Here is a 23,081-nt window from a genome sequence, read left to right on the forward strand (position 1 = left end):
TTTGGTTCCTCCAGGTAGGGCTCAAGAAGACCCCTGTCTGAAACTCTGGAGAGCCACTGCTAGTAAGCTCAGACGAAGCAGGGAAAATGGACCAGTGATCTGACTTCGTATTGATGGTAGCTTTTTACATAAGTACCCTAACCCTGCTTTTTCTCAAAGTACAACACAGTCACCTAAACAGCAGTTTGTACCACACTGAAGGTAAGGTGTGATAAGAGAGAGAATCTGAAAAATCAGACCTGAACTGACTCAGATAACAATCTTTTATTTTTATTTTCTTTAAAATTGGGATGTTACTAGTTCCTTTCTACATTTTTTCCAGAGTTCTGTACAGTTCTCAAAAGGAAATAAGCAATGTTCAATGTACAAAGTAAAAAACAATAAACTAGAAAAATCTGAATAAAATGGAGCAAGTTGCTGGCAAGGAAACAGTACAAATTAGTAATTAGACATCTGAAGTGCAATACCACTGCAGTGAGGATGAGTTAAAGAATGAAATAAAAATACTCTATTTTAAACAAACATTATATATATATATATTTATATTTATATAATTATATTTATTTATTTATATATATATATATATTACAGATTAGACCCAGTGATATCTGTAAGATTGTAAAAACATATTTACAAATAATTCTTTTGTTAAACATTTCATATACATCAGCACCATAGTAAAAAAACACACACACACACCCCTCAATATTACATTTTATCTATTTTTAATTACTTGGTCCCAGGTTAAAATATTTGGAGGAAGCTTTACAAATATAATGGGCTTTTGAGGCCTCATTGCCAAACCAAACACTAATACCTGTACTATTTTTTTATAAAGGTGAATGCCTTTCTCATTAGATTTTTGTGCAGTTCAAGCCCTAATATCTTAATGCTGCAATCCTATGCACACTTACCTGGGAGAAAGTTCCATTGAATAGAGTGGGATTTACTTCTGAGTAAGCAGAGACAGGATTGCACTGTAAGTCTTTCTATTGAAAGAGTGAAAGACTCTTTCTTTCCAGGAAAGAGTGTTACTGTCTGCCCAAGGAAGTGGTCATGCCTCTCCCATCTTCAGCTGACTCCTGTAACACACACAAACCCTATTTCTTTGTTCTCCAGTCTTCATCACAATCTACTATAATGATAACTTATTATGCTTAGAATATTTGTGGACTAATATCTTCTTTGGATCCTCAGGACACAGATCTCCACTGGTGCTAAAAAGCGGCTTGACTTTGGCACACAGTGCACTAAATGCATGGCAGAGTATTTCTCCATTAGCAAACAACTGCTTCAACACATGCCAAGCACATTAGTCAATCCGCATTTCAGCGCAAGCAGGAAGTTTCATGAATCGGTTCTCCATCTCACCACGTAGAAGTCAACAAAATGTCTCCCACTGATTTCATTGGGATATGTGTCAGGCTATATGTGGGAATTTTAAAACCATGCTAGTTAAACCTTTGTGCTGCAGCCCAGATAAAACATTTGAAGGCCTAGCTACACGCATTACATATGAACATGTGTAACTGAATCCTGGTTCCTCCACCCATTTTCCAGGAAAAGGTGCTTCTGGAGAAGGTGATTTTAAGTGAAGTGTGGGGGATGGGGGGGATAAAATTTTTGCTGCCTGCTTCTTTTTTTACTTTAAAATTACCCCCTCCAAGCTGCTTTCATTATATGGAGTTCCAAATGTGCTTTTGCATTTAAAACCCTATCCTGGGATGTGTTGGGCGAGAACAACATGAGGGTGCTACTGAGCAGAAAAGTAGTGGTTGTGGAAAGGGTAAAATACCTCCTCCCCCCACTTAAAAATGCTCCCTCTAGAAGTGAATTTACTTAGTGCGGAAATGTACCACTGGAGTTTGGTCCTACATTTGCATGTAACATATAATCAGGTTGAGTGTGCCGTGGAAGTGGGTCCTTTTAATACCAAGTCTGCATTCAACACTTTGGCAAATGGTCTCACATTCAGTTCCCAGTGACATCAATGACTCCACTCTTAACCCTTATGGGCCTAAGCACAGAATTGCAATTCAATTCTAGCTACACCATTCTGTTTGAAAATGACCTTTGGGATGTTCAAACGCTTAGGTACAACTACTACTGTCAGAAGTTACCTCCATGGAAGATCTCTCCTTTCTTATATTGCTTCTCACTGACTAACTTAGGCATTTTAAAGCGCTTGGTAAAGTAGGAAGGGTGAAAAAAGAGAATGTTTTGGAGATTGTTAAGCATAAACTTGCTTTCAACTTGTCAAGAGATGAGTTGACATTGGTGTCCAATAATTTATATATGTGACAGCCAGTACAGTTAGTGGCCCCCTCTCTGTGTGACCTTTAGCCTATTTCCTCCTTGATTCCCCAGGACATCTATTTCAGTCAGAGCAGAGACTGCTTTGAACATCAAGTCACCAGCCTGCGTAACTCAACCCCACACATGTAACACCCATTCATCTTGCATTTCCAGGAAAAGAACAAGCTAGACTTCAATGCTTTCAAGTTCTTACAACATATATCTCCCCTTTTTAATGCCTGTTTTATTTCACGTCCCTGTCTTTGGTGGGAGCCACCTCAGTGGGCGATACAAGTTTCACACAGCCTTAGTCTGTCCTAGAGCTCTGTATATTTCTTCATCTTTAAAGACAAAGTGAATCAAGAATCACTTGGTTATAGAAGAGATAGACAACAGAGGAAAGGCATACTACCCAGGTAGGGACTTCCTTTGAACCTAAAGGAGACTTGATAGCACACTGAAGAACCCATTCAGCTGTGGGCATGTCCAGTCATCACCATATTCCAGTAGCCTCAGCTTGACTCCCTATCGAATTAAGACACATAAGTGTATGGAGAGACTTTGCTTCAGCCCAGAGTTTAGCACCTATTCTGACCTGCGTGTGTGCGCGTGCGGCTTCTACAGTCACCTAGCCACTCCCCTCCTTTGTCTCAGTTAGCAGCTGCCTTTTCTGTGTCTTGAAAGCTACAACAGTGCCAGTAGAACTGCATGGGGAAGTGTGCTGTTATGGGACAGCCAATGCTTTGCCACACAGAGACTGCTTAGCCCTTCCCATGGATCATGAGCAGAAGTGAGTGATTTTGGGAGCCTCCCTCTCTTTTTTTCATTCCCACCTGCAGCAGGTGTGCTACGGCATGGAAACTGCCATGGGGACGTTGGCAAGGCCTTCTTGTCAATGCTTCAAATTCCATCTATGCCTTCCACAATCAGCCACAGACCAGCTTGCTTTGCACAGCTTTAAAAAGAAAACAAAGAAACAAGGATGGACAACATCTTGCTTTCCTTTTTCTACCCCACAAAGGTTTGGAACTGTACACCCCCCATGTGCTATGGATTTCCAAACAACTCATCAAGTTCTTGCATCCATTCGTCTCCTGGCCCACCTTTGATGATGGAGTCTACGAGGTCTGTGCCCTCTGTTATATTTGCAAAGGAGCCTCCAGCTCCTTCATTACTATAACTGTAAGATATGTCCTGGTTGGGATTCCTCTCATAGATCTGGCCTTGGTTGCTCTGAGTGAAGTTACCCCCTGGAATCTGTTGTGCAGGGGACTGGTTAAAACCAGTCAGAGTGGGAACCGCCTGATTTATCGTAGGCATAACCATTGGTCTGGCTTGGTTGTTGGTTCCTTGTCCAGGGAGTGGTTGCAACATTTGTCTTCCTATTGCTGGGTTGAGGGTCCGTACTGTTCCACTTGTGTCCATGACAGATTGACTAATGCCTTGTGGAAAATGTTGCTTAGGCAGCCTCGGCTGACCAGATTGCATTGGGTAAGCAGCACCATTATTGAAAGGTCCAATTTCACTGCTAGTCCTTCCAGGGATACCTTGTAGTCCTCGTGCCTGCCAGTTCTGTGCTCCTTGTGGGACAGGCCCCATCATGTTTTGAAGTCTGGGAGCTTGTGGTCTGGGCAAAACCTGGCCCACAGGTCCTTTCATCTGCTGGTGTTGTTGCGAAATGGCAGAGTTAACCAACATGTTTGGACCAAAGCTGCTGACCATGCCAGCCCCTTGCGTCGAGGTGGGCTGCCTCGGCCCCTGACTTGGGTTATGTGTCAGACTCATGCTACTTTGGTTTGGGTGCTGCAACATTTGGCTCATTCCTGTGTTCATATTGTACATTCCCGGCTGGCTAGTTGCTGGGCTGCTGTAGGGAGCCATCCCCATCTCCGACTGGCCAGCTGCAGCAGACATTGCCCCCGTGTTCTGGGAGGCCCCCATAGTCATCATGCTGGTGTTCTGGGACATCATTCGGGAAGTCCTCATGTTCTGAAGAGCTGCCTGGTTTCTTACTGCTGCCATATCCTGTGGAGAACCTAAAGCAGGAGAAGGAAAAATATGAAAGAATGAACTTCAACACAACACAGCAGTCTGCAGAAATAATACACACATTTGCAGGAAGACTTTAGAAAAATTTCATTTATTTGATGGTATCTGCCCTGTAAAAAACAATCCAGTCATTTTTGTATACATCCTCAGATTTGTTACATTTACTTACACTGCTCGCACTGTATTCTCAGCTCTGAAATGCAAACTACATTCTTTATGGAGTTAAGAAGCAAATAGGCTCCAGCACTATTCTAAAAAGAAATTGTATTCAGTTTGCCAAGTAGGACACTTGCTCTGTAGAGAATGCTGTCAATATAAACACTAGATTAATCTACCATAAGAACCAAAATGTGTCTCAAAAGAATAAAGGGAAATACTTTATCCTGTACACAATATTCATCAGTAGCAATTTCGGGATATGTCTCTGCAGAGCAGCAGAGAAGTTCAGTTGATCCTCCAAAGCAAATTAAGTTCAGCCTAAACCAGCCCAGCCAGCTTGATACTGGCAAAAATCTGAAGCTTCAAAAGCAGCATATATGTATGACACAGTGACTCAGAAGCATGAAGACATTATCATTCAATTGATGTGGTGGAGGATATATTAACTTGACCTCTCTGTCTCTCTCTCTCTGTGACCTGGTTTGCATGTAATGGCTAAGAGTCGGACACGACTTAACGACTGAACAACAACAACAACAACAACAACAACAACAACAACGGGTTAGACAACAAATCATTAGTTAAAACTGTGGGTTGTTTAACCCTAAACAACTCAGAGTATCAGGTTCGCACAAATGACGGCAGATGAGTGGCTGGAAATCAGCCCACTCACTCACTTGCTCCCATATACTCACAAGTAACCCATGGTTTGCTAACCACGGGTTGTATGATTTTGCGAACCGACTCTCTGACTTGCCCTAGGTTTGGTGTCACTCTAGGTAGTATCTCAAAGGTGTGCTCAAATTTTGGGATATTGTAAACTGAGATCCCAAGCACACTCCCTTACAAGCAAGGTCCATTGAATTCCAATACACACTTACTAGGGAATAAGTCCCATTGAACACAGGAAAGACTGACTTCTGAGTATAGATGCATAGGATTGCACCGTTCTTGCATTTATGTCCAGGTGCTGATCTAACAAAACAGTGACACTTTTAGATTAAGGGGGAAGTCTTCAGTCCACTTACTCTGGCCCAATGGGTTGAGTCTAGGGTAAATCCTCAACTACACCCACTGTAGTATAATGAAAATAAAATTAGCACTGCATTGGTTTGTAGGGTTTGATCATTTACTTTCACAACATGTCCCAAAGTAAAAACATACCTCGTGTGTGTGTAGCAGTGGGCTATCCCATGCCAAAACAGAGTGTTTCCTAACCATTGTTGGTATAATTCCTTTACTTTGCTGCTGGGGTGCTTTCCTTGCCTGTTATCTCATGCATTGGTTTTGTGCAAAACTCACAGTGAAATAGGCAATTAACAGTTAACCTGGAGGAGAATGAGCTCACCTCTCATCCCACTAGTTTGGGTAAAAGAAGAGAATAGAGATCAATTTGGTTAACACAGAGCAAAAATGAGCTTCTCTTCATTAAGCAAAAACCTGCATCCTTACTGGGGATTTCTGATTTCGATTTCTTTGCAGGATTACAATGGCCTTCTTTACATGGCGGACATGTGGTTTGAATCAAGGAAAGCCTGTCCTCAGCAAGTTCTATATGTTTCTATGTGTTTCCATTTACAGCCACTAGATGGCACTGTCATTATAGCCCTATGCTGGCATTTCACACAGCTGATAGATCAGAATAATGCCCGTTCGCGTTACCTCCAATCTTTTTGAAAGCAGAATAAACAGGGAAAAGTTCAGGAGATGTCCTGGAAGTTGATGATGTTGTGTAAAAAAGGTAAAGGTACAGGTAAAGGTGTCCCCAACCAGTTGTGTCCGACTCTAGGGTGCGGTGCTCATCCCCGTTTCTAAGCCGAAGAGCCAGCGCTGTCCGAAGACGCTTCTGTGGTCATGTGGCCGGCATGACTGAACACCGAGGTGCACGGAACGCTGTTAGCTTTCCCGCCGAGGCGGTACCTATTTATCTACTTGCAATTTCTTGCTTTTGAACTGCTAGGTTGGCAGAAGCTGGGACTGAAGACAGGAGCTCACTCCGTCATGCAGCACTCGGGTCTCGAACTGCTGTCCTGCCGACCTTCCAGTCTGCAGTTCAGCGTCTTAACCACTAAGCCACCACAGCCCCTGTCATGTAAAGGCCCTGCTAACTTCCGTGAGTGACCAATCACAAGTGTGCAATAAATAGCTCATGTAGAGAAGCTCTATGTCTCTGTTCACATGGCCCTCACTCTGTGACAGCCACCATTTCCCACTTGTCAAAGATAAGAAAAGAGATTAGTCCTAATTGGCTTTTGGCATGTCCCTGTAAAGTCACTCTTTGAGCTCAGAACATAAAAAACAGACTTACACAGTGTCAGACAATTGGTCCATCTAGCTTCGTATTGCCTAGGCTGACTGGCAGTGGCTCCCCAGGTTTCAGGCAGGGATCTTTCCCAGTCCTGCCTGGAGATGCCAGGGCCTCAACCTGGAATTTTTTGTATGCAAAGCATGTGCTCGACCACTGAGATATGACCCTTCTGACTACAGAGTTGTACAAAAGTCTAGTGCAGCCTCCCCTGAGCTGGTGCCCTCCAGATATTTTGGACATGAACTCCCATCAGCCCCAGTCAGCATGGCCAATGGTCAGGAATTTTGGGAATTTTCATCCAAATCATCTGAGGGGCAGATGATTGGGGAAGGATGGTCTAGCCAGTCTCCATCCCCTTTTATGGTATACAGGCAGAAATCAGAAGAAGCTGTCTGAAAACAGTGGCTGCCACAGGCTAAGAAGAGTGTAATGAAAACAGGTCCAGATCCAGATATAGAGTTTACTGAGATGATCATTCTCATCACATTATGTACCTTTGCTAAAGGTTTTAGCAGGAATATTTGCCTGTTTTCAAAGAAGTAAAGCATGGCCCAGGCAAACAGCTTCTGTTGGCACCTGATCTCCCCAGCTCGAGTACAGACACTGCAAGTCAGCAACAGATTATATCAACTTTAGCTCAGCATCTGTGGTAAACATGTAGCTAAGTCCTATTTCATTTTGATGATCACGGCCTAAATACCCAATCATATGTACATTTACTTGGAAATAAATCCCACTGCATTCAATGGGACTTCTTCCCAGTAAATGTGTGTGCCTAGGATTGTAGCCCAAGACACATTTCAGTATCTGATCCAGAGACCTTGTCAGCTGCCACTCCAGACGCTTGTGTTGCAAAGATAGTATTATCTATAGATATGGGGCCTGATTCAGGTAGCAGCCGACCTGGCGCTGAATGCCATGGAAAAAGGGTTGGGCAGGCTCATACTTATGCAAGCAATAGTTAGAAATCTAGTAATTTAGAATGGAAAAAAACACACAATGGTCTGATGATTAACCATCTGATAAAATCTTTAAATATTTCCATTATCTTTCAAAACTCAAGCCATGAAAATAGAAATGTCAGATGCAGAGAGGCTAATCAATTTTTTATAGCTTAGGAGGCATAAGCGAATGGATTTTCTATAGCGTTACTGATTTTGTCTATAGAAAGAAGAAACATGTTATTTTTCCTGGACGTTTAAAACAGAGATGGTGTATTAACAAATCAATACTGTAAGAACATTTTACTCCACCTTGGACCAATGATGAGAAGCCAGAAAATCCTATGCTTGTTAAATTCTACACCTTGTCAGATAACTGAACTAGGTGTCTTCCTGATGAGGAGGGATGTAGGTGGGAGGGATTATTGATTTCTGGAAAGCAAATATGCTCTTGTATTTATCACCTTTTATTTAAAAATAATTACAGGAATTTTGATTATGTCAAGAGTTCATTGTGCCTTCAGTTCAATACAATGTTGAATACATAATGCTGAAGAAAGCAGAGATTTCTTCTTAGTTTCTTTCTTTACAGCTTTTGCCAAAGTAAAAAGGCATCTGAAAACACTTTAAAATGCATAATATTTCTGCACAGTATAATATGATTGATAAAAAGTAGGAACCAACTATATCTGTGTCTTTCTATCATTCACTGAGCATAGAAATCAAATACCCCAACTGAATATAATTATGCAAATGATGCATCCCTGCTTAACCCTCAGAATATTTTTTTTCCTTTTGCAGACCACATATTTATATTTCCCTCATTTCTCTCATGAGGCATTAACTATCAGGAAAAAGGCCATACCAATTTAAGAAATAAGTAAGTATATTAAAAAATTGAAAACTCACAAAAGGTGCAAAGATTCTTTATTCCAGGCAATAAAAATGTTCTATTGTGTTCTGAGCAACAAGGACCCTTCATTAGGGGTAAATTTAATATGTTAAAATTATACAGATGCAGCCATTTGTAATTGTATAGTATAACTCCTAAATATTATCCTTTTTAATATATGATCCTGCCCACCACCAACTTAAAAAAAAAAAGTCCATAAGACTGGGCATGAACCAACAGGAAGGTCTTCTGTTGAAATGAATGGGACCAGTGCAAGAGGTCCCTTTGGGACTTCCCACTGAATGCGTTGAGGTTGGGGTGGTGAACAGGGCCAGCACAATCCTGCTGCCCGCTTTGGTGCATTCAGTGAGCAGATGATGAAACATCTGAAAAGGGCTTAAACACCCCCATTTCACTACCTGTGTGGTTTTGGGGACAGTGATCTTGGACCCAAACTAAACCTGTTGGTGGCAGACTTCCCAGCTTTAAATGTTTTAAAGGGCAGAAGACAGGGAGGAGGTGGCGCTGAACTGTCCCCCTATGCCCATGGCTTTTCTCCCTTTAACCTTCTCCCTGGCCAGCCCTTTTTCTCATTCAGGTTCTCAGTCTGGTGTCAAAAGACCGGCTGGGAGAAAAATGCCTGGATGAACATAGTGCAGGCACTGCACTCCCTGCTTTATGCATGAATGGGGAAGACTCACATTTAAAAAGTCTGCATCCCTTATGTACAGTTTGGACCCCACAGAATCCCCTCGTGTGTTTGATTGCACTTGTCTGTTATTATGTCCTTTCATAATAGCTCTTTACGCAGAACAGCTGCATGGTTAATAAGACCACCGCAAAAACAGCATCTTAAACGCGTCACTAGCCCCAGATGGCTAGGCAGCTGCTGGGTCTAAAAAGTACGTAGCTCTCACCTTGGAACTGATTGACCTGTTGCACGGGATAGGGATTCCGCTGCTGTTGCTGGAGGTGCTGCCGAGGCAGATGCGACTGCTGCTGCTGCAAATGCTGGAAAAGGAAGCAAAGGAAAGCAGTTGGGAAGAGAAGCTTGGCAAGTCTGCTCGACTTATCGTCATGACAGTGAGCAGCAAGGCAGGCGCTGACATTGTTCCTTCTCTAGCAAGGTGTTCTTGAACGACAAGTGCTGTGCGGAAGTGGCAGGCAAAGTGAACAGTAAGCAGCCCTGTGGAGATCAAGGGCTCTTGGCACACAGGGTTCTTCTCACTCCAAGCATCCTCTGTCTTTCCACAGCAGCTCTCCTTCTTGTCTTCAAGAACCTTTAGTATTTCTCTGAGATTCAGGTGAAGGGAAAGGAACAAAGGCAATGAGGGAGTGCTTGTAGCTAATCTTGTGAGCCAAACTCTGGCAGCATCTGCATCTGGATATAACTTAGTGAACCAAGGGCTGATTCTTATGTTCTAGGAGCAGTCTAGTTGCTGTTTTTCTGTGGCTGCTGCCTATGCCATTCCAACATAGGAATGGAAGAGCCATGTGAGGGGCATGGGATTGTGGGGTGAAGCAGAACAAGCAGCAGAAGATAAATGGTGTACTGGTGTGGTTCTGTCCCTATGGCTCTTCCATTCTTAACTTACTGGAGCTCTGGGAAAAGAAGCCATCAGGGAAGAGGAAACCATACTGACCCCATTTCATAAAAACCATCCCCTCTTCCTTGCCTTGCAAGAAACAAAACTTTTAGATTCAAGATCCTGTCTCTGAGGACCATTAAATCTAGATCCAGAACTATGTGAAAGAACTGCCAATGCTGACTCTATGGGTTTATTTAATTATTTTTCATCTCTTTGCAGTTCATGCACTCTCCTGCGGCACAACTTCTGCATATCTATAACCAGGGGTTGGATGCAGGATCTGCCTTCTGTGGATGGAAGACCTCCACTCCTGAAAGTTCTCTCCACCCTATTTTTAGGGATCCCAGCTCACCCTATTCAACAGGGTTCCCCCAACCATCTCTTGCATTTTCAGGGGCCTGGAGGTGCTGCCATGGGGAGGAGGGGGCAGGGAAGTCAGCTTCCATCAGCCCAGTTGCACACCCCTAAATCTGGGTCCAACTCCAGGTGTTTTTGTTTGTTTGTTGGCAAAACATATGGACAAGCAGCATTCTGGCTCACCCGCCAATCGCTGCTGCAAGGGGTTATGCATAGGTAAGGTATCAGGCTATGAAAAATCATTTGTGAAAGTGGCTTACAATGCTTAAAATTGCACCTGTGGCACACTTCAGCGATGGCAGGGAAAGCCCTGACGCAGTTGAAAACATATCTGCATTCAGATGGTGTATATATTGGCTTATTACTGACTGCAGTCTTCCTTATGCAATGAGTTATGCCAGTCACTGCCCAGTTAATGCAAACAATGTATCAAATTGCCTTGCAGTTTCCACAGCGTATTTTGGTCAATTGTGGAAAATCCTCCAGAACTGCAAGCCAATAAATTAATACACAGTCCACAGAAAGAAGTGAAATGAAAATATTTGTCTATAGTGGCTCTCCACCTCCCCTTTTTTTGTTCTTAATACCAAGTTGGGGTGGAAAATTAGTTTTCCCCAAATCAACACACTTGCTGACTTTGGGAGATTTTTCACCTTCTCTCATAGCTCCACAGCTTGCTTACATCAGTAACCTGGATTTGTTCTTAATTAATATGTTCATATGTTACAAGAGTAGCTTAGCTGCTGCTGTTCCCTAGTTTCTCTATGGATGCTACCTGTGCTGTTCCAACAATGAATGAATGGATAAACCATATGAAGAAGAACAGGGATGGCTCAAGACGTTTTAGTGCCAGAGGCAGAACAGTGAATCCCCAACCTGCAAGTCAAGGTGCATAGTACTCAAGGCCTGTCAAGTTATTTTGGCCCAATGCAGAAAATCCCATAAGCGTATCTCCTTGGGAGTAAAAAATACAATAATAATAAATGAAATAACTAACTTTGTGTGTGTCCTTTAATGACATCCAATTCAGCAGCCAGAGGCAGCTGCTTTACTTTGCCCAATGGTAGGGTCAGCCCTTTAGCAAGCACTTCCGCAGAAAATAAAGTAGAAAAGTGTAGAAATAGTATTGATGTGGTTCTTCCTTTCCATTAGATTCCATGTGGTCCATTCCTAACTTACTATAGCTCAGTGCAAAGAAGTCATGGAGGAAGCAACAATATAAGAACCAGCCCCTGTTCCTTGTCCTGAGAGCAGCAGTTTTTTCCGTGTTTAAAAAATGACTCAAACATCAGCATCCATTATAGAAAAACTGAAATATTATCTTCTAGGTAACCATAAAATAAGGAAGAGAAATGGTGATTCCTCTCAGGCACACTGTCTGTTTTCCTCTTCAGGCTGCCCTTAAGGACCAAAGCAATTGATTCCTGTCCCAATTACACTAGTAATTAGCATTATCATTTATATTGTACTTTAAAGTGCTTTGCAATCCTTATCTTGTTCATCCTCACAACAGCCTTGTGATGAAGATGGAGAAAGAATGGAGAGCAAACTAAGAGGAAAATGGCTCTTCCAAAGCTGCCAAATAGACAAGAAATCAATGGCCCACCCAGGCTTTGAAGCCAGATCATCTAGATCAGTGGTTCTAAAGCATCTTTTTCCACAGACTGCTTGAAATTTGCTGGGGAGTCTCAATGGGCTACTTAATACAAGTCATTTTGCTCTACAAATCAAGGCACGTACATAACTCATATTTTTATAATTTTTGTAACTGTTCTGGCATAATCGTCAAAACGAGTGCCATATTATGAAAATCACTGGCCCTAGGCCAGGCCACTGAGAAGGGCTTATTTAACTGGTAAATGTTTAGAGAAAACTAATAGACTGCACCAGCACTGTATTATGAAAATCATCGGTCCTAGGCCAGGGCCTTGTCTGTCTACTCAATAATCCAGCCATGATCAAAGCAGTCTCTGTCTCCATTGTCAGAAAAAATAAATCAAGTGCAGTACCAAATAGAGATATTCTCAACTGTTCTGCAACCTGTCTGTGGACTATTTGAATGGGGCTTGCATACCACAAGTTCCCTCAGTTTGACAAACTCTGCTCTAGATCCAAGATCAATGTCCAAATCATTGCACTATCATCAAGCCCAAAACATTTTGCTGCCTGAGGCAAAGCAGCAAATAGCAGCCTCCCGCAAGTCCGGGCACTTGGTATTCAAGGCCAACCAAGTTATTTTGGCACCTGAGGCAGAAAATCCTGCAAGCTCCTACTCTCCTCCTTGACAGTAAAAATACAACAATAAATCAGTAACTAACAATTTGGTGCCTTTTCAGAACACCAAAAATCTGCTGCCTGAGGCAACTGCCTCACTCTGCCTATGAGTACCATGGCCATTACTTGGTAATGCTGGATACAGGCATGAAAATGACAGCAGCCTGAAAATATGACCATAGATTCGGGTAGGCAACATGGTGCCCTCCAGATTTTGGGAACTGGAGCTCCCATCAGCCTCAACCAGCATGGCCAATGGTCAGGAATGATGGGAGTTATACTCCAAAACATCTGAAGGGCATCAGGTTGACTACCACTGCCGTAGATTACAAATGTTACAAGCTGGTTCTATGTACATCATGCATTACAGTCTGGTCACAATTATTGTAGGAAAAGCATGCTGTGGCTGTGCTTCCTTCCTGTTCCTGTCTCTCTGCCAATGCTGGGAAGTGTTGTTTAAGATGGAGCAAAAGGCTACAGTACCTGTTCGGCCAAGATCCGCTGCTGCTGCCGTTGCTCCCTTAGAAGCTGCTGCTTCTGCTGCTCCATCATGTGGAGCTGGGCCCTTTGCTCAATCAGCATCTGCTTCATAATGGCTGCTTGAGGTTGGCTGCTCATGAAACTGGCATTGCCAGGGCTTGTGCCCACATTACTGGACCCGGGTGGCACAGAGGACTGCATAGGACCTGTGGACCGAGACAATCCCACTGTGTGCTGGTCCTAGATGACGAAACAGACAAAAAAGTCATATGATAAATCACATCATGAGTTGCCTTTCAGGCCAGATAGGCCCCCAAGGCAACTTTCGTTTTTATTATGCAATTTCATTTTATTTCAAAATAAGGTTAACTTTTTGTTGCTTTTATTGTTTTTATGTTTTTAGTATTTTTTATATTTTTACTGTTTTTATGTATTTTATTGTTGTAAGCCACCTTGGGAGGGCTTCTGCCCTGAAAGGCGGCCAAGAAATATTTTAAATGAATAAATAATAAATAAATTAACAAAATAAAAGCAACAAAAAGAAGATGAATGTACATAGTAATAAACTCAAATCACTGAAGAACCAAAGGAATTCACTAATTATAAATCTTAAGTTTTTAACTGATATGCATATGGAAAATGTGCAATAAAACAGCCTAACTGGGAGTTCAATACCTAATGAAAGTAAAAATACAAGTTATATAACATATAAAAGGAGCATGTGCAAGTGTATGTCATTTTGTGTGTATGTATGTATTAATCAGGAAACATATAGGCAACTGTACTTGGTTGGAACTTTATGAAAAGTTTGAAGTGCTTCAGCATATGAAATGAATGGAAACCATGGTGCCATAATATAACTTTCAATTAAAACACATGATTAGACATGTATTTTTTAATCTAACCTATTTATATCCCACCTTTCCATCACATACAATGTAACACCATGATGGCTTACAAAGAATACAATTTAAAAACAACACAAGATTAAAGCAAACTAACCAACAAGCAAGCAACAACCAGATTTTTTTAAACAAAAAGCCAGAATCTCAAGCCCACCAGAATAAAATAGTTTTCTGTTGGCATCTAAATGCCATAACTGCTATCAGGGAGAACCCCAACTGAGGGGATTTCTACACCAGCCTAAAATCCTGCATTTAAAACTTCTGTTTTAAATGCAGGATCACAACTGATTCCCTTTACATGTGCTTCCTTCTCTGTAGATGGCAATTCCCATATGGCTATGTTTCCATGAAGGGGCATTACACACGCTCCAGGTTCAGCGATACTTGCTCCTCGGTTCCTGCCCCTTTCCCTCCCCTTGCACATTACTGGTGGATGGGGACTGACACGTGGACAGGCCCCCACCGATCTCCCTAGGCCCCGCATCCCTCTTCCATGCTTTTGGCCAGTCCCTGCTGCTCAGCCCCTCTGCTGCCCCTCCACTCTGCTGCCCCCCCCGCAGCCGCTCTGCTGCTCTGTTTTGAACAGACAGGCTGAAAATGGTGAGGAGCCAAAATGGTGCAGGAGTGGGAAGGCTGAACACCCCATCAGACCTTTGTCACCACCTTCGACATCATGACCACGCCCCCAACAACAGCACTCAGCACTTCATTCATGCTAGGGGAGAAATACACGGGGAGGACATGGTGCTCCATTTGCGCATATCTGGAAAAATACCCTATTTTTCCGTTTGAGGAAAACACGGGATAAGCGGGAGGAAATAGTGGAATAATGACTGGACAATGACGTCATGTAATGGACCCGCACAATTCAGTGAGTGAGCAACCATGAATGCACAATAAACTTGAGGTGTAGAGATCCCCTGAGTCTCCTGGGGCAAAGAGTTCCAAAGTCTGGGTGCCACTATGCAGAAGACCCTAACTGAATCTTTGATGATGGAGGGACCAGCATTTTGAACTGAGCTTAGACGCGGGCTGGGAGCCAGTGAAGCAGCTCTAATAAAAGGGTCACACGTTCTGAGAAATGCAGCCTCTTCTGCCTGCTAAAGTTTCTGAACACTTTTGCATTAACTGCTCTAATCACAGTGTGTAGGCTTTTGCAGACTGCAGAAGATGTTGTCAAAGACTGGGCACCTGTCTAGATGTTACACTCGCGAAAAGGATTGGCATCCCTCGGGTGAGTTTCTCGATCACCTGCTGTATTGTTTAGAACAATTTGCCACATGAGTGGGAGGTCATTATATTGCAAGTTTCACTGCCTTTGAACCACATCAATGGTGTTTGTGGCAGGAGGGAGAAACGCATGGTATGGTAGCCCAACTCGCATAGGAAGTTGCCTGCTGCCAGAGTTTGGGAAGCCAGCCAAGTGTTTGCCAATTGCTGTGGTAAGTGTAATAACGTATAAAGCAGTTTATACTAGGCAGAGAGCAAATGGGGCGGGGGGGGGGGAGAAGGAGGCATGGCCCGGAATTATAGGAGGGGCAAAAAAAGGCAAGCCAGAGAGGAGGTTGGGAAATGAAGTTGCTGTGCTGCAGGTACAGAAGCCCTGGCAACTGGAAGCCCACCTAAGACTCCATTTGTGATTTCCAAGCCTTGGGTGCACAGAAAGCAAACTGACATGATTATATTCCTTATGACATTACAGTTGTGAAAAATGACACTGTAAATTCTAAAAATGACCTTTGCAGGTTATTCTCTCTCTTTTATTTGAGGAATGAGAAGTAGAGCTATAGGAGGAATGGCACAGAGAACTGGGGACAAAAATCTCCCCCAAGCCAAGCCCAATTGTTCTTTGCAACATAAGAAGTTCAGGATTCAGCCAATGCCCCCCGCCCTCCACAAAAGACTAATTAGGGCTCACATTTCATTTGTGTGATCACAGGTGAGTGAGCGGTTGATAAGGCAGCAGAACAGTGTCACGTGGCCTCAGGTTCTTTGCATAAAATCCACCTATATAGCCTCATCATAATCTCCAGAGGAAGTGAGGTTAATGAAAAGAGATTCAGCACGGAGGCCTGTGGGGGACCATCATGATACTTTCCGTGTTAAAGGGATGGTAATAAAATCCTTTCATGTCAGCTAGTTACTTCTTAACACACTTTATCCCCTTTGTGTTCCTACGATCAGGATGATTAAAGGAGACCAGCTGAAAGTGGATTGTTTTTAAACTTCCAAAGAGATTTAAAGAGCGCACCCTTTAATCCATATAAGTGAATGTACAATCAGAAGGAGGGAGAATTTATTGTGAATTAAAGAGAATATTCTTGTGCGTGCTTCCCAGTGCCCTTCCCACATATTTCCCCTCTAAAGGGCTTGGCCAGAGGACTACGAGAGAGGGGACTGGAAGGAATCCTTTTAGCAATGCTGCTGATCAGTGCCCCGGGTAAGTAACCAATGGCAATTGTTATGCAGGAAAGATGTGCCAGGAAATCCCCCAGGAGGTTAGAACTTAATTATGAGCAGCCTCGTAAGGGAAGGCTGGAGGGAGGCATGTGCCCTTTGGGAAAAAACACGTTCTGCTGCTTCCCTCCCTATTGCCCTACAAGATTCAAGTGAGAACTTGAGAGTCAGCCATGGCGGCTAATAACACCCTGAGCACCAGTGAAATCTTCTTACGCGCTAAGCAGAGGTCTTCCAGGCTGCACGGGATGTCAGGCGGCGGGGGGGGGGGTGCACCTCTGCTCAGAAATCCACCCACGTCCAGGCAGCCTCTGGATGAGCGGCAGGTGCGTAGGACTCATTTGGGCGCAGTTCCCCCTGCACACCAGCAGGCGGCATCAGAAGCCCGATGCTTCCTGGCTCTGTCAGCCTGGCTCGCTGACTGATTGCCGCCCTGGGCGCTCTCCCTCCCCCATGCTTGCAGATGGCTTAATCATGACTACTGTTCCCTCCTCCTCCTCCTCTCCCCCATCCCCCTCAGTACTTCTGGGATAACGCTGCTAACGCAGAGCTAGGCAGTCAAGTGTTACAGCACAGAGCAGGTAGCCTGGCAACTGAGAGTATAATACCGAACAGATGGTGTTCGTACAGCATGATGGACATCACACACGACAGCCTGAGACAATCGAGGAATTCCCGGGTGGTTTGAGGCCCTCTTTACACAAGAAAACGAGCTCTCTGGCTGCTGTGGGGATATTTTCCACCCTCTCCCTCTCCAATCTGACACTGAACCACTAAACTGATTTCTTGTTTTGTCTGCTTTGCAGACAGCACTAAAGGGACAGTGGTCTGGTGGCGTGTGAGGTGACAAATGGAGGGTTAACCACTGGGTATCGTGAATTAATGAAATACTATGCTGGGCGTGGACGAGGAAGAGGCCCCTTGACAAAAGCCCTGCCTCACTCATGATGCTTGGCCCTCCTTCAGGACGGGAATGTCTTCCCAGGGAGGGCCCTGTGGTGGCAGCTCTGTAGACTGGACAACAGGTCACCTCCTTCACACATACAACATTCGACATACGTTCCTGGGTTGTGCCCAGGTGAGCGTCCAGATTATTCATTCCAGTATCATTACAGCATTGGCATTTTGAGAACAAAAAAACACAGAGCCCTTGGGAGATGGACAGACTGGCCCTGAATCCTGCTGCATCTCTCCCTCTTTTTCCAAAAGAAAGAAACAAACAACTCTTCCCCCACCAGCGAGAGCTGCAGCAGGCACACTGCCACCACCACAGCGGCAGCCCTGCACTGGCTCAGCCTCCAAATTCAATGCAGTGCTGAGGGGACTGCGTCTTGACACTTCTTCTTCCAGAGAGCTGCTGCTCTTTACTAATGAGCTCAGGAAGCTGAGACATACCCAGGCTGTCAAATTTCCAAACCCTGAACAATGCATAATCTGTGTCTGTGACGGGCTGGGGAGAGGGAGCAGCAATACTTGAGGAAGATTTTTTTTTTTTCTCCTGAGGAGCAAGGTGGAGGCAAAGGAAGGGGGCTACAAATGCCATCACAATAGGTTTCTCTGAAAAGCAAAAGCATTCATATTCTCAGACATGCAAAACTACCCTTGAGAAAGGTGAGTCGGGAGCCTTACTGAATAAACAGTGGAATTATTTAACCTTTCAGAGAGCTCACATCCTCCCTTTCCCCCAGTTGTATCCCCCAGAGTCCGCACACACACACACACACACACAGAGTGAGCAATGAGTTATGGGTGAGGAAATAGGATTTCCAGTGCTAAGGTCAGAGCTGGCCCTCAGACATTACCTTGCTCTCACTACAAGAAAAAAAACCTTGGACAAGCTTTTAGAGTTCCTGCAAGGCAAGCCTGGGGATCAGAAAGAGAGATACGTGGCAGTACAGTGCATTGCAGCTTGTGTAAAAGGAATACCTTTTTCTGGAGAGCACTCTCAAATTTCATTGCATTTAATAACTTGCTTGTAACAGCTACGGTTCAGTTCAGATTTTAGAGATCTGAGTTCAAATCTTTGGTTAGTGATGAACCGCTAAATATGGCTGAATAAATGGCCGTATTGCACTTGCACAAATGCTTGTGTTGCAGATTTGTGGAATGACACAAAGGAACACCACCCACCACCCACAAATCAGGTTGAAAACAACTTCACATGCTTTTGCAATTACCTTTTGAGCACAATTGAATGGCACAGAATAGAAAGGGAGGAGCGGGGAGACAAGGAGATCATCGGAACAGTCTGGGTCACGCAGAGCAGCAGCCATAACAGCTCATTTCTGGGTTCGCACATATTCTTTTCTCCTAATAAATTTTAGTGGGAACATTTCCTCCTTTTCAGAGCAGTACAGGCTGAACTGTGCAAATGCAATCTCAAATGATGCCTACAGAGATGTTTTCAGCATAGATGCTGTGAGGTACACTGTGGGCTAAGTCAAATTCAGCTCAGCATTGACCTATGGTAAACTCAGAGTTTACTGCACTACAAGCTTACTCTGCAGAATCTAGTGCAGGGAAAGGCACATGCCCCACATAGAGCCCTTTACAATCTGTGGACAGGAGGCATCTCACACTAACTTCTTGGTGGATGTATGAGGCAGTTTCTGTTTATGCCTTTAATCTAGGAATGGTTTCAGGCTTAACATATAGCCCTTTGGACAGCCAAGCAACAATCAGCTACCTGGGAGAGGACAAACCATAAAGCACATAAAAATGTGATATTACACAGCAGTAATCAGACCGCTGCTTTTCTAAGACCAATGAAAGCCTCCTTGGGCCAAATGACACAGAAGACACAAGCCAAATCACTGTTAAACTCCTTTCTTCTGTAGTCCATCAACTGAGATTGTCATGAGAGCCCTGCCTTCTGCAGTTGGTAAGTGGTGACTGCACAGGGAGTCTTTTCAGTGGTGGCTCCTTGCCTTTGGAATCCCCTCCCCAGGGAGGCCAGTCTGGTGCCCTTGTTATTATGATTTAGGCACCAGGAAAAAAACATTTTTGTTTTCCAAGGTTTTTAAGAACTGTCAGTGGTGGCATTTTTAACTGAGAGTACTTTTGATTTTACTGTCTTTTATTATTTTCTATTTTTTATCGTTCCTTACTACTTCACTTGATGCCCTGGAAACATAAATTAATACTGAGGGTACAGGACATAAAGGAGGTAAATAAAAAAATCTCACCTCATATGCCATTCAGTTCAAATGACTGCTGTGAGAGATCTTGTGTCGCTTTTGGCAGAAATGTTGGAAAACACATTTTAAATAATCGATAGTAATGGCCTCTAAGACAACCAGTGGCAGAACCGGGAAGGAGGGTTTCATAGGATGCTTGAAGGTACATCTTACAATTAAATGAATATATGAAAAAAGGGCCATGAAAAGGAACCCATATTAAAGCTCCCCCGTCTGTAGAAAAGGTAATTCTAGACGTTGCCCAGAAATAATAATGATGGTTAAGGAGTAATATGGATACCTAGAGAGGCACAGCTGCTAGAGACACTCAAACTGTCAGAGCATGCAAAGAATATTAAGGCAGAAAGCCCACCAAAGATCAAAGAGAGGTCTTGACAAAGCAGGAGCCTGCCTTGTAAGCTCTTTGCTGTCATGAACAGGGAGAGTTTGCATCACCCATGATGGTATCTTTACAAAAGGTTATAAAATGAGACCATTTAAACACTAGAGGGAAGACGTTCAGAGTCTCCCTTTGAAACTAGCTCAGGTGTCAGGGATGGAGCTGTCTCATGACAGGTTGTTTTGCCTTGTCTTGAAAATTAATTTTTGCTCTTAGCTGTGGCATCTCCAATATAGCACTTCCCTGAGCCCCCTTTCACCTTCTCTTCAGTTTCAAAAGGGGAAGAATGTAATCCTTTGCAACACAGTGTCTAATGATCCCCACACCACAGAATTCACGTCCCTTATAAATCTCAGCACTTTGAGAGAGTGAATGTATCTGTATAAGAAAAGGAATGAATGTGGAAGAGCAGGGGAGGGGGGAGTACATAAGAAAAATGGAGGCGGGGCGGGGATCAAAATTGACTTGGAACCTTTCCACAGGCATTCCCAAACACTTTTTTAGCCTTCGAAAGAACCCCCACAAGATTGAGGGCATTTCTACACCAGCCTAAAATCCTGCATTTAAAACAGAGCTTTCTGCTTCCGTTTTAAATGCTGGATCACCACTGACTCCCTTTACATGCGCTTCCTCTCCACCCACCCCTTCTCCCCATATCTGAGCCTTCCATTATCTGTCATTGATCTTGCCCCTCTTCTTGCCGCTTTAATTCTTTTCATAGAGGAAACTGAAGTGGAAAACAATGGGTTAATTTGATAGCACATTATCTGCGACCTATTTAAAAATGGAACAAAGGGCATTTAGTGCAGGAGATGCCCTGGAGGATCACAGTGTCATGTAAAGAGCCCACAAACTTCCATGAAGGAGCAATCTCAATCACAGGACAAAAGCTCTGTGTGATGAAGCCCCTAGTCCGGAAACAATAGCATGATATTCTGTCCACATCCAGTGGATGGACAAGAGATTAAAACTATGTTCCTCTTCACACTATCCGTTATTTTTCAAAAAATTAGCTAGAGGGGGAATCAAACATTGTCCCAATTAAATAAATAAATTTAAAAGTGCACATAATGCGGAGGAGGAGGAAGTAGAGTGTAGCTACACATGGACATCACCAGATGGCCAATATCGAAATCAGATTGATTATGTCCTTTGCAGCCAAAGATGGAGAAGCTCTATACAGTCAGTAAAAACAAGACCTGGAGCTGACTGTGGCTCAGATCATGAGCTGCTTCTTGCAAAATTTCGGCTTAAATTGAAGAACGTAGGGAAAACCACTAAACCATTCAGGTATGACCTAAATCATATCCCTTATGAATATACAGTGGAGGTGAGGAATAGATTTCAGGGATTAGACCTGATAGACAGAGTGCCTGAGGAACTATGGACGGAGATCCGTAACATTGTTCAGGAGGCAGCAACGAAATCCATCCCAAAGAAAAAGAAATGCCAGAAAGCCAAGTGGCTGTCTGATGAGGCTTTACAAGTAGCTGAGGAAAGAAGGGAAGCGAAAAGCAAGGGAGAAAGGGGAAGATATAGCCAACTGAATGCAGAGTTCCAGAGAATAGCAAGGAGAGACAAGAAGGCCTTCTTAAATGAACAATGCAAAGAAATCAAGGACAACAACAGAATGGGAAAGACTAGAGATCTCTTCAAGAAAATCGGAGATCTCAAGGGAACGTTTTGTGCAAAGACGGGCATGATAAAGGACAAAGAAGGCAGGGACCTAACAGATGCAGATGAGATTAAGAAGAGGTGGCCAGAATACACAGAAGAACTCTACAGGACAGATCTTAATGTCCCTGATAGCCATGATAGTGCGGTCACTGAACTTGAGCCGGACATCCTCGAGAGTGAAGTCAAGTGGGCCTTAGGAAGCATTACTAACAACAAAGCTAGCGGAGATGACAGTATTCCAGCTGAGCTATTTAAAATCCTAAAAGATGATGCTGTTAAAGTGCTGCATTCAATATGCCAACAAATTTGGAACACTCAACAATGGCCGCAAGACTGGAAAAGGTCAGTTTACTTTCCAGTTCCAAAGAAGGGCAACGCCAAAGAGTGTTCAAACTACCGCACAATTGCGCTCATTTCACATGCCAGCAAGGTGATGCTCAAAATCCTACAAGCTAGGCTTCAGCAGTATGCGAACCGAGAACTACCGGAAGTACAAGCTGGGTTTCGAAGAGGCAGAGGAACTAGAGATCAAATCGCCAACATTCGCTGGATCATGGCGAAAGCAAGAGAATTCCAGAAAAACGTCTATTTCTGCTTCATTGACTACGCTAAAGCCTTTGATTGTGTGGATCACAACAAACTGTGGCAAATTCTTAAAGTGATGGGAGTACCAGACCACCTTACCTGTCTCCTGAGAAACCTGTATGAGGGTCAAGAAGCAACAGTAAGAACCAGACATGGAACAACCGAGTGGTTCAAAATTGGGAAAGGAGTACGACAAGGCTGCATATTGTCACCCTGCTTATTTAACTTATATGCAGAGTACATCATGAGAAATGCCGGGTTGGATGAAGCAGAGGTCGGAATTAAGATTGCAGGGAGAATTATCAACAACCTCCGATATGCAGACGATACCACCCTAATGGCAGAAAGCGAAGAGGATCTAAAGAGCCTCTTGTTGAGGGTGAAAGAGGAGAGTGCAAAAGCTGGTTTGAAACTCAACATTAAAAAAACTAAGATCATGGCATCTGGCCCTATCACTTCTTGGCATATAGAAGGGGAAGAAATGGAAGCAGTGACAGATTTTACTTTCTTGGGCTCCAAGATCACCGCAGACGGTGA

The 23,081-nt window shown here is 43.6% G+C and overlaps 1 protein-coding gene across 1 annotated transcript in view; it reads right to left on the reverse strand.

The window, feature by feature from the left end:
* Positions 1–209: 209 nt before the first annotated feature.
* MAML3 (mastermind like transcriptional coactivator 3) overlaps positions 210–23,081 on the reverse strand; it is a 412,832-nt gene continuing 389,960 nt past the window's right edge. The window contains exons 3-5 of the mRNA XM_084856073.1: positions 13,348–13,584; positions 9,562–9,655; positions 210–4,331 (exon numbers count right to left, since the gene is read on the reverse strand). Of these exons, the coding sequence (XP_084712199.1) occupies positions 3,343–4,331; positions 9,562–9,655; positions 13,348–13,584 (1,320 nt within the window). The 3' untranslated portion in view covers positions 210–3,342. The remainder of the gene's footprint in view (positions 4,332–9,561; positions 9,656–13,347; positions 13,585–23,081) is intronic.

This window comes from Heloderma suspectum, chromosome 5 (genome assembly GCF_057233095.1).
Source record: "Heloderma suspectum isolate Gila_16-S chromosome 5, 16-S_ref, whole genome shotgun sequence".
Lineage (NCBI taxonomy): Eukaryota > Metazoa > Chordata > Lepidosauria > Squamata > Helodermatidae > Heloderma > Heloderma suspectum.